Source organism: Crinia signifera, chromosome 4, assembly GCF_055691185.1.
Source record: "Crinia signifera chromosome 4, ASM5569118v1, whole genome shotgun sequence".
NCBI lineage: Eukaryota > Metazoa > Chordata > Amphibia > Anura > Myobatrachidae > Crinia > Crinia signifera.
Genome location: NC_139220.1, coordinates 56,488,219 through 56,500,813, shown reverse-complemented (window position 1 = coordinate 56,500,813; position 12,595 = coordinate 56,488,219). Strand labels below are relative to the sequence as shown.

General features: G+C 41.5%; 1 protein-coding gene across 1 annotated transcript in view; it reads right to left on the bottom strand.

The window, feature by feature from the left end:
- Window positions 1–12,595, bottom strand: part of SLIT3 (slit guidance ligand 3) — a 627,553-nt gene that overhangs the window by 106,640 nt on the left and 508,318 nt on the right. The window contains exons 15-17 of the mRNA XM_083181792.1: window positions 7,262–7,412; window positions 4,846–4,920; window positions 2,106–2,249 (exon numbers count right to left, since the gene is read on the bottom strand). Of these exons, the coding sequence (XP_083037918.1) occupies window positions 2,106–2,249; window positions 4,846–4,920; window positions 7,262–7,412 (370 nt within the window). The remainder of the gene's footprint in view (window positions 1–2,105; window positions 2,250–4,845; window positions 4,921–7,261; window positions 7,413–12,595) is intronic.

Below are 12,595 nucleotides of genomic sequence, written 5' to 3'. Positions count from 1 at the left end.
AGGGAGCATGATGACACACAACGAGAGAAAAGCAAAATGACATACAACATGAGAAGAACAAGATGACATACAATGAGAGAAAAGCAGAATAACATCAGCTTAAAACGAGAGAAGAGTAGGGTGACATACAATGAGAGAAGAGCAGGAAACCTTCAATGGGGCACATGTATTAAGCCTGGTCAAGAGATAAATTGGAGATAAAGTGGAAGGAGGTAATGCAACAACCAATCCGCTATGTTTGAAATATGACAGTTGGGAGTTGATTGGCCAATGCGTTATCTACTTTCACTTTGTCTCCAGTTTATCTCTTAATACATCTGCCCTTATGAGAGAAAAGCAGGACAACATACAAAGAGAGAAGAGCAGGATAACATACAAGAGAAGAGCAGGATAGCATACAAAGAGAGAAGAGCAGGATAGCATACAAAGAGAGAAGAGCAGGATGACATACAAAGAGAGAAGAGCAGGATAACATACAAAGAGAGAAGAGCAGGATGATATACAAAGAGAGAAGAGCAGGATGACATACAAACAGAGAAGAGCAGGATAACATACAAAGAGAGAAGAGCAGGATGATATACAAAGAGAGAAGAGCAGGATAACATACAAAGAGAGAAGAGCAGGATAACATACAAAGAGAGAAGAGCAGGATAACATACAAAGAGAGAAGAGCAGGATGATATACAAAGAGAGAAGAGCAGGATAACATACAAAGAGAGAAGAGCAGGATAACATACAAAGAGAGAAGAGCAGGATAACATACAAAGAGAGAAGAGCAGGATAACATACGAGAGAAAAGCAAGATGACATACAAAGAGAGAAGAGCAGGATCATATACAAAGAGAGAACAGCAGGATGACAGACAATAAAAGAAGGGCAGGATAATAGACAATGAGAAAACAGCAGTATAACATACTGTACGAGAGAAGAGCAGGATAGTATACAAAGAGAGAAGAGCAGGATAACACACGATGGACAGGATGCATCAAAGTAAAAAATGTTGCCAAACCTCCAATAATGCCCCCTTTTGGAGCATTGACCACAGTCCACATATGCACCATGCCCAAATGGGGTGCATTCTGGGGTTTTAATGCAGTAGGAAACACAATTTTTAAATTGGTGCTACCCATAGAACATGGATTTCTATTGCAGATCCCTGCTGTGAGGTATCCAACCAGATCTCTCTAAGCATCCCCATTGCTGCGCGTGTCACTTGATGCATGCACAGATAGGACCCTGGGACCAAAAATTAGTAAAGTCCTAACAGCGCAAAGGACTTGATATTCCTTCAAGAGCCATTCTTTACCAAATTTTTCTTGCATACAGCATTACTAGATGACGGAATGCATGCAGAGACTGCAACGCAAGTTGCTTGCAATGCTTGCTGCATTCCGCCCAATGAGAAATGAGCAAGATATAATCCAATGAGATGACCAGGAGAACATACAATGAGAGATGACTAGGAGAACATACAATAAGAGATGACCAAGACAATATACAATTAGAGATGACCAGGAGAACATACAACCGTAAAGTGCAACCTTATCAATGACAGCACCTTGAAAAAAAACAGCAGAGTTTGTCCGAACTCCCGCAAGACTGCCGGACTCTTTCTGCCTTACAGAAATTCAAAGTATTTAAAAAAAAAAAATCAACCCTTTCAACCATATAATGTATGTTTATCGATCTAGCTGTTTGATATGTTAATGCTGGTCAGAACCCCCATAGAATACAGTTTTGCTAGCTCCAAGAAAATAGTCAATTCTTCCATAAACTACACATTGACCTCCTGGTAAAGTAACTTAGAAGCATAGGGGGGGCATAGTGAAAGACGGTCAGTCACCTATTCTAGATCTGTTCATGTTTATTTCTTAATTCATTTATCCCAACCAATTTCAGCCAACAATCTGAACATGTGTTTGCATAAAAATATATTAAAAACCAAAGGCCTCCTGAGTATATCAATGTGCTGTATGAGTGTTCCTCATAACTTTCTTTACAAAAACCTTCAATATTTTCTGAATTCAGGGATGCAATACACTTCTGTTACTTAGTATGGTTACAATAAATCGAACACGGGCCAATCATAAATTTGTATTACTCACAGCGTCTTGAGGCCTACTAGGCCTCTAAAAATCCGTCCCTGTACAGATTCCAGCAGATTCCCTGTCAGCATCAGCTCTTGCACCCCGGCAGCACCGTCAAATGCTCCTTCACGTACATCTTTGATCTTGTTATTGCTCAAGTTTCTATGAAAACAAAATGTAAGCACAAAATTCTCTTAAGTAAAGGCACACAATCAATCATACTGGTGACCAGAAATCAGTATAGATGCCATTTGTCTATGTATGTCTGCTCATTGAATGCAGGGTGATGTTCAGATCAACAGATGTGTTCTCCTGTACTTATTGCACCCACTAAACACCCTTTCTTGGTGCGCCAGGTCCCATGTGACTCAGTATGTGATGAGTGTCTTTTTTCATGAATGTGCATCTTAACCATAATGCAATGTGACAAAACCGCTTCGTGAATTTGCACTTAATGATTTGCTATAAAACACTCTGTGTATGACTGAGGGTAGGATGTATTAAGCATTGCATCTGCTATGTGCAATTGGAACTGTCAATTACTATAGGACTTCCACGTGGGGGAGGGGAGGGTTCTGGGAGAGAGTCTAGCATTTGGTCCATACTCCGCAGCTTGGTACATGTGGCAATGCCACCAAAACTCTAAAAAAAGAATTTTCAGACCTTTGGCCGCATTTTCACCTTTAGTGCATCATGCCCTGTTTCTGAATCAGAAAGTGCTATTATGCAGCGGCTATCGCAATTTTACAGAACTCATTTACACGGTACTTCCTGAACAGATTTGCACACAATCACACACAGATATACAAACGTCGCATACCAAATGAATCATGGCATATTGAGACTGTGCTTATGAAGTCACATCTGAATAGGTAAATATATAATTTATTTTATTTGTAATTATATATGTTTAACCATTCATTTTTTTGTTTTGTTTCATACTGTATTTACAGAGCAGGGAGATTAGTCTATTGTGTATGTATTTTTTTCTTTTTTACTTAAAGGTGGCCATTCACTACTGCAATGCATTTCAGCATTGTATGACCATCCGATTCCTCCACGAACCACCTGGGTCCTTCCCGGGGGCAGCAGGACTGCATGCGGTGCTTCTGCATGTGATGTATTGCATTTGACCCCTGTTCCCTGCAGCCAGGAGGGGGTTCCGAGATGGAGGTTGGACCTACATGCAGGTCTGATGTGCACGGGACCACGCATCGGACCCGAGGGGTCATCAAAGGCATCCAATTTTGGCCGATTTCTCTGCCCAATCCGTCGGGAACAGGTGAAATTGGTCAAAATCCCTTTAGTGTATGAGGACCTTAAGAAATTAGTTCATTTTTATCACCTGATCAGAACTAAACACACACACAAGGAATTCATTAAATGATAAACTAGTTAATTTTTATCTTATAACCCGATCAGAACTCCATATATATATATATATATATATATATATATATATATATATACTGTAGGTCAGTGGTAGCAACCCTATTGCTGCACTCATTAATCACTGACACATTTTGAAAGATCCACAGATGGAGCTAATTAGCTCACTTGTGATTCTGTGAGGAGACCTGCAAAACATGCACTGTTGGTAGCTCTCGAGGACCAGCTGTAGGTCATGTGTTCAATTCCCACCAAGGCTCAAACTGTGTGAAGTTTGTATATTTTCCCGTGCTTGAGTGGATTTCCTCACACAATTAAAAAATTTACAGTACGGGTGGCTCCCAACAATGAACCCTAGAATGAATGTGTGTGTACATGTGGTAATTGAATATAGATTGTAAGCTCCAGTGGTGCAAGTAGAATTTTTTTCTTGGTGGTACTGATGGCCTCCACCAAAAATGGGCATGGCAATGTGTCATGAGGGGGCGTGGTCACACAAAGCTAGAGGAGTGACTAAATGACAATAGTGGCGTGGCATCAGGAGACAGGGAATGAGAAACAGGGAATGACTGGGGGTGGGTTGGCTCTTGCTTGGGGTAGAGCCGGGCAGCTTGTGCTTACAATTGTGGAGCCTGCTCTTCATGCTGTCGGCACTGCTGATGCCTGTTAGTGTGACAGGCTAAATCAGCAGTAGCTGCATACAGCACCAATCATAACGCTGGGTGGGCGGGCTGTGGATGCATTATATTTAGACTTAAAATAAAAATAGAATTGACAGTGGGTCAGGGGGTAAGTGGTACTGCGTACCTGCAACATATTTCTTACAGGTACTCCGTACCATGCCGTACCCCCTTACTTGCAACACTGGTAAGCTCCACTGGGGCAGGGACTGATGTGAATGTTCAAATATTCTCTGTACAGCACTGAGGAATATGTTTGCCCTATAATAATAATAATTATAAATATATATTTCTGATCGGGGGATAACATAAGATTTTCGATTGAATTTCTTATTGAATTAACTTATTTCTTGTGTGTGTCTGTCTGTGTGTGTGTATGTGTGTAGTTCTGGTCAGGTGATAAGATAAAAAAAAATAACTTATTTTGTAGGTTAAAAAAAAAACCCACATACACATTATTTTAGAATATAATCTCCCTGCTCTAAAAATATAGTATTCAACCAAAAATGCTTAAATATATATATAACAAAATAAAAGAAATGACTGGAAATCTAAGTATACATTCTGTATAATACATAAGAACAGGAATAAAATGAATGTGAAAGATGGTAAACCCTCGGCAAGGCAATCTTAGCATCTGGAAGTATGTAGAAGAAAACTAGTAAATGAGGTAACGCAGCTCTGCTTACATTTTCCGCAGGTTTGGCAACTTCTTGAATATTCCTGTAGCTTCCAGTACTGAAATTTCATTGTCATTCAAACGCCTAATAAATAGAAACAGAACTCATAAACTTTCATGCATTATTCAGTATGTACATTCACTCTCTAATTCTTTTCCATATTTCCATAGCTTGGCTTTATCATCAAGCTGTGGCCAGATCAAGGATAAAGCTGGATTGCTACAATAATAAATGACTAATGTAATATCACTTTCTGAAACAGGCCCATATGTAAAGTATAGTACTGTAGGTAACATTTATGTGAATGGAAGTATATTTCTAAATCAAATTAAAGGAGAACTAACATCATAAAAATCTGATTTAATTCTTAAAGTTAATTATCATTTAGACATGTAATACATATATAGTGTTAACACAAAGGCTACCAGCTGCAGACTCACCCCATATAGGGGGTACATTTGCTAAAATGGGAGTTCTATTGAAGATCAGATGTTGCCCATAGCAACCAATCAGATTATACTTCTTATTTATTTAGCATGTTCTAGAAGATACAGTAATAACTCCCATCTTAGTACATTTACTAGGTGAGTGTTTTGGCGGGAAACCCAGGATGGACTCCAATATCTGGAGAAATGGGATGAGGTGGTGAGTAACTACCACCTGGCAGGCTAGTGCATTACCAAAGAGAACAGTAAGCAGGAGCATGACAATGTGGACTGGAGGTACTGTGGCACAATGTGAAGTGGGGGCACTGTGTTCCATAATGTGACCTGGGACATTGTGTTGCACATTGCAAACGGGATGCAGTCATTTGGTCTACAGCATGATGGTTGACAGTCATTAGGTCGACATGGTGAAAGGTCGACATGTGTCTAGGTCGACATAGGAAAATGTCGACATGGTTCTAGGTTGAAAGGTCATTAATTCCACAGGTCACTAGTTCGACAATGTCTAGGTCAACAGTGAAAAGGTCGACATGGGGTTTTTCACTGTTTTTTGAGCTGGCGTGCTGACAGATGGTATTTCATGCCCTACCATCCACTAGGGCATGGTGGGAGAATAAAAAAGTTCCACCTAGAACCATGTGGACCTAGACCCATGTTGACCTAATGGTGTCAACCTAATGAATGTCAACCATCATGCGATAGACCAAATGATCCCAACCCTTGCAAACCTGAGTGCACTTTATGGCATAATGTGAAACAAAAAAAAAGCATAATGTGAATCGTTGGTATGACAATGTGGCATAATGAAAACTGGGGGGCCCAGAGTTACATAATGTCATTTGTGGCAGAATATGAACCAGTGACACTGTAATGTGGCATAAAATGAACAGTGTGCCCTGTGAGGTATTATGTGAACTAAGGCACTATATTGGGACATAAAATGAACTAGGGCACTGCTAGGTGGCATAAAATTATTAAAAACTGTAGAGAATGGCTCTCGAGAAGAACTGTGGTGGGGTAACTTCAAAATGTTGCCCTAGGGCCCGCAAAGTTCCAGTTGCACCTTGTTAGTGTTTCAATTTCAAAGTTAATCAAATTTCCTACCTTCCATAGACATGAAGAGTTTGCACAGTTATTTAACAGTAAACAAACTCAACCTGCCATTATAATAAAATAAAAGCAAAAAAAATTTTTATGCATTTTCCCCCAGACAAAGCATTCATACCTCCAGAGTTACCTTTGCTCAGGCTTAAGCCTTGGGCTGTCCCCGATGCCCCTAGGGCGGTGGGCACCGGGCTGATAAATGGTTAATAATAGATTAAACTATTGTGTAATGTTGTGGAACTATAAGTCCCAGCAAGCCTGCACCACATACAGGGACTTGGAGAACCACAAGTGCCAGCATGTGGTGCATTAAAGGGCCCGCTGGGTCTTGTAGTTCCACACCATGACAAATAGTGAAATAAAACACACACATGAACCATATAACTTTATTACATACTACATTCATTCACACATACATTACCTATGGATTCCCTCAAAGGCCAGTCCTCTTCTCCAAGTAGAATCCAAATGAGTTCCTGTTGAGGGAAATTATACTCACCACACGCCTCCCAGATCGATCTACGCCTTCTCAGCCTGGCGGTACCCCTATGAGAGAAGCCCGAATGATTGTTTACATTCACGGCTCCTCCCACATGCTAGGGGTTAGTCCCACCAACCAGCCAATAAGGAGCGGCCTTTGGTTGGGGCTGATTCTAGTCGTATACCAAACTTGTTACAACATATAAACTAATTTAAATAATATAGCTAACATTTTACTGCCAAATATATGTCTTCGTGTCTTTATTTAATTTAATGTTATTTGGGTATCACTGGTGCACACACAGGACAATCCCCAGCCATTAGGATGTTTACACAGTAAATATGTTTTAAAAAAAATGAAAGACATTTTAGTCAGTGATGTTATTACAACTTACAGATCTGTTGTATACTCTGGTAGATAGCTGGGTATGCGGGTGAGTTTTTGATTAGAGCAGTCAACAATTGTTCCTTCGCAACGGCATTTTTCTGGACAAACAAGGTCCATGAAACAATCTCCACTGAACTTGCTTCTGTAATCTTCAGAGCCTGCGGGAAAAGATGAATTTGTCAAATCATGCTGTTAGAGTGCACCTTGAAGACAGCCAAACATCAGCAGGTGACCAGCAGAAAATCTATAGGCTTAGTTTCAAAATAATTAAATGTGAAGCAACATTAATTAAACTTCAAAAAGAAGAACAAAAACACTGGGACATTGCGAAAGGCAGCTGTAAGAGGTGTTATAGCCCAGTCTCTGTATATTATCTGCAGGCGTAGAACCAAAATACAAACCAATCATATCAGACTTCCCTCCAGCATACAGTATGTCTTCATCTGCTAATCCCTTCCAATAAATGTTTGCTTAAGTGCTTTTCTTCACATTGCACCTGTTTTTTAAATATGTCTCACCGAAATAATTCTACAATGCTTATAATTAGTAATTTCAACTACAACACTTGATGTATAGTGCTTGGATGTACTCCTTGGGCATATTTTGACTTAAACAGAACATTGTTATATACTACTATATGTATAACCTTTCCCTAACCACTTATGTTTTCTAGACATTTCCCCTGCTGCCTGTACTGTACATTTAAAACATTCAACTCAGGCAGGCTGGCCATATTTCCACATCTGGCCATGTATATTTCTGCATTTATTGAGAGACAGGTTAAAGCATATGAATTGCTAATTATGTCCTGTGCCTGGACTGGCCACACTAACTCTAAAGCCCTATACACACTCGGCAGTGTTTCCACCTGAACAACCAGGCAAACTTGATTTCTGTACGCACGAACCGTAACCCATTAAACGCAGGGTTCATTGACTGATAGACAAAACTGACCTACATGTTCAGCAGGTGGAGAGGGTCATTAACAATGCACAGGTGTGTGCATCGTTAATGATAGAGAGTGTGCAATCTAGGGTACTTATGTAGTATCTGGGCTGCCGATTTTCTGATTGTATGCCTTACCTTAAGGCATACAATCCGATGCGATTGCGATGCGATTTGATGCGATTTTGCATAGGATTCAATGTTAACAAGGTCCTGTTCGTTTCCCCACTATCCAAGTGGGCATAGAGTTGATTTTATAAAGCGTGGCGAGCGCAGCGAGCCACCGATCCCGAAGCGTGGCGACCGCAGCGAGCCCCGCGAGGGGACGCGGAAAACATTTGACGTAATCCGCGGCCCCTCGCGGGGCTCGCTGCGCTTCGGGCTTGGTGGCTCGTTTCAATGTTAACATTGAATCCTATGGAGAATCGCATGCGATATCGCATGCGATTTTTCCGACCCAATTTTAAAATCGGGCGCCCAGATACTACATAAGTACCCAATTTAGACCTTATTTTTAAAAGATACCACCCAGAAGGGTCTTTCTAACTGATATTTTTTTAATTTCTCCTCTAGATTGTATGGGACTTAAGATCAATCCTGTATTTGGACCTGCTGGCAACACAATGCTGAAGGTCATACATATGAAAGCATAAGTTAGAGATATTTGAGAAAATACTGTGAATGTGAGAAGCAGTATATATATATATACTTCCTACATATTCACTGCTTTTGTATACTATAGATTTAAGAAAAAATGAGAAGAGATTGACCGAGTAAAAAAACATCTTGAAGGAACCTTTAAGTCGAGCTCAATATTGATTTATTTAGACAGCAATTAGATTAAAGCTAAAAAGAATGTGCAGTATGTATTATTCAGACCACTGTGCCTCTGTCCCGCAAAATCGCATGCAATGCCATTTAATGTACTATACACTTGTATGACATACAATGGGATTTAGGCCCCCCCAACTATCCACACCACCTCAAAGCGTGGCGGGCGCAGCGACCCCCGCGAGGGGCGGCGGAACGCGTCCTCCCGACCTTTTCATACCCCTACTATCTACGTCGGCGTGGAGTTGATTTTATATAGTCCGAAGCGTGGTGAGCGCAGAATACATGTAACGTAATTTGCGTGCGCTCGCCATGCTTCGGGCTCGCCACACTATATACAATCAGCACCACGCTAATGTGGATAGTGGGGGTATGAAAAGTTTGGAGGACGCGTTCCGCCGCCACTTGCCACGCTTCAGCGATTGCATGCAATTTTATAGGGTGCAATGCCATTTAATGTACTATACACTTGTATGGTATTTAGGCACCCCCCACTATCCACACCACCCTGAAGCGTGACGAGCGCAGCAAGCCCCGCGAGCTGCGGCGGAACGCGTCCTGCCGACCTTTTCATACCCTCACTATACACGTAGGCGTGGAGTTGATTATATATAGTGTGGTGAGCGCAGCGAGCCACCGAGCCAGAAGCGTGGTGAGCGCAGCGAGCCCCCAAAGGGGACACGGAATACATGTAACGTAATTTGCGTGTGCTGCATGCGATGTGATTTTGTAACGCAGAATCGCCCACTAAGCTATTTGCTTAGTGGGCGCCAGGCTACTACATAAGTACCAATGTCCCTAGTGCAGTAGCTTGATAAAGGACTAGCATGATTGCCAAATTGCAGCCTATTTTCTATAGATTTAGGAGCCAACTAAACTTTTTTTTTTTAAAGGTAATCAAAGCCTTTCTAAAATAAAATTATTTTAAATAATTTCTAAAACTGGGTACATTTTAAGCGATATTACAATCTATCAATGATGCACACTACCCCGAGCCTTTAACGGTGTACCCCATTATCTGTACATGCAGCTCAATTTTGACTATGTGTGTACATAGCTGGAACAGAATGATGTCACTCAACTATATCGTAAGCAATATCTTTAAGACGGGAAGAGAGAGAGGTGCGATTCTGAAGTTTCAAAAACTTGCTGCTGTATAACTTGGTACACAATCATGTCAAAATCTGAAGGAAAGCTTCCCAAGTCACTTCTGGTGGTGGGTAGGTGGGTCTAAAACACATGGGGGTGGGGATCTGTGGGGGGGGCTTAAGTTGGTAGTAGTTTGAAAGGGATTTCTCCACTGTTATGCTCCCAGTACCCCGGGATATACAGATGAACGTTTTTATCATTTTTAAACACCATTATCTCCCCTTCCTGATGCCCTGGTGGCAGGGGTTTACAGGTCAGCACATGGATCTGGAGACAATGGAGGAGAGATTCCTCTTCACGGCAATAGCCCAGTAGCAGCTGACTCCATTGTCCCTGTCAGTTCTGCCTCTCGTCCAAAGTAAATATTACAGGTACACTTAATCATGTCAAATGTCAGCATATACTATATCAAAAATGTTAAATATTTTCTCAAATAATAAAGAAGGCAAGGATTGGTATGCTCAAATGATGTAAACATTAATGGAATTCTCGGAACATCTCTTTATAAAATCAGGCGGCGGTCCTCCGCTTTTTTAAAGATCGGCTGATGTCTTACCAGGTCTATTCTAACACCTTACTTGTTGAAAAATTTTAACATTGATAGCTTTTTTGCATATGGCGGATAGAGAAATTCCACTAGACAGTTAACTAATCACCTTCTTATGACTACTAAAGACTATGGTTACTAGTAAGACAAAAATATAAAGTAAATCCAATTTATTCTGTACATTTAACATTTATGTTAAACTCTAATTTTCAAAATGGCAAGGCCTTGCAATTTATTTTTGCAATCTGGGAAACAGAGGAATTATGTACAGTGGGTAAATTTATAAATCCTATAGCCATTGCTAAATTTCCCACTGCTTAGATCTCCGATTTCTCTTTTATGGCTTGCCCTAATGTCAGGAGATTCTGGAGACAGGTCTGGTGCTTTACTACAGAACACCTGGTAAATTATGTACCACACACAACAGAGTGGGCAATATAGTTTACTTACCTTTCGAGAAAATTATTATGTTCTGTTTCGCCAGCAGCCCGTAAATCTATATTACAATTATGGATACAAAAAACTTCCCCATCCCTTGACATGTTTAAGGATAAGCTTTTTTTATTATCTTTCACATGGATTGGTTGGGGGCATTGCTTCATAAAGAAAAGCGTAACTATTTTTTTTTAATCTTGGGAGAGGTCTTACCGCCTATTATAAAAAAAACCCCTGCCCCTTTTTTTCATACTTAACAAGTCCCCCGATGTCCGGCCTTCAGGATCTTCTTTGGCACCTTCAGTTGTCCCAGGAGTGCATTGCGCGGGTGCGTGTGCGTGTGACATCGCTGGCGCCCCTGAAAACTTCCGCAATGCACCACTGCTGAAGAAGATTCTGAAGGCCACAGTGGATGCCAGGGAATGTTGTGGTAGGTAAGTACAGATAGAGCGGGTCTCTTCTTTGCAGGGGATGGTGATGGCGACGCCAGCCGCCATCCCCCGCCACCTGTATATGCGAAAGGGGACGCGCGCACGAGATGCGCACGCAGCCCCTACCGCCGGCTTCCCGCCGGCTTGTCGGCGGTCACCCGGGGTCCCCACTGCCTCCCCGCACCCCCCCCCCTAACCCTGTCCGTCTCCCTGAAGCGGAGATGGACAGGGTTCCCGTCGCCCCGCCACCCGGAAACGGAGACGCATGTGCGCGTTAGACGCACACGCGTCTCAGTCAGATGGACGCCGGGCTGCTGGCGGATCACCAGCGGTGACGTTCTGGCGATTTACCAGCAAGAGGGAGCCTGGCTTCATCTGTATGTAGAAAAAAAAATACAATAAATGTAAAAATCCCGAATCCAAAATGCTCGTGTTCCCGACCATTTTGGATAAGGGAACTCAACCTGTACTGGCTTATTGTTTTATATAAGTGAGATAAGATTACTTTGTTCTCTTTTTGTATGATAGGGTTTCGATAATGTATTTGATGTTCATTTATATTGTATAACTATTAACATTGTCACGCTCAAAAATGTCTCTATTTTGGACAATCCCTACCCTACTGTATGAGGGATTTATCTGATTCTGGGAAAGTTTGGATGAGTCTTCCATCTCAAACATTAACTAGTGCTATGCACAGCAGAGCTTGTGCTTTGCACACCTGCTACTGGTACATGCACAGGGTGCAGGTGGGGAAAAGTGGTGGTTAAGGAGCAGTCAAGAACTTCATAGTGCTGCAACCTACACTCCCATTGTGATGCACCACACTCCCATCATGATGTAGCCATCGACTGTATGAATATAAAAACTTACTATCTGTGAAAAAATTTGCATGAGATGGCGTAACCCCCCCTCCCATACCCATACTTAAGTCATATGTGATTCTGTGTAATGTATTTATCAACTTCAAATTTCAACACCATTTTCCTATTGATTTCCACTG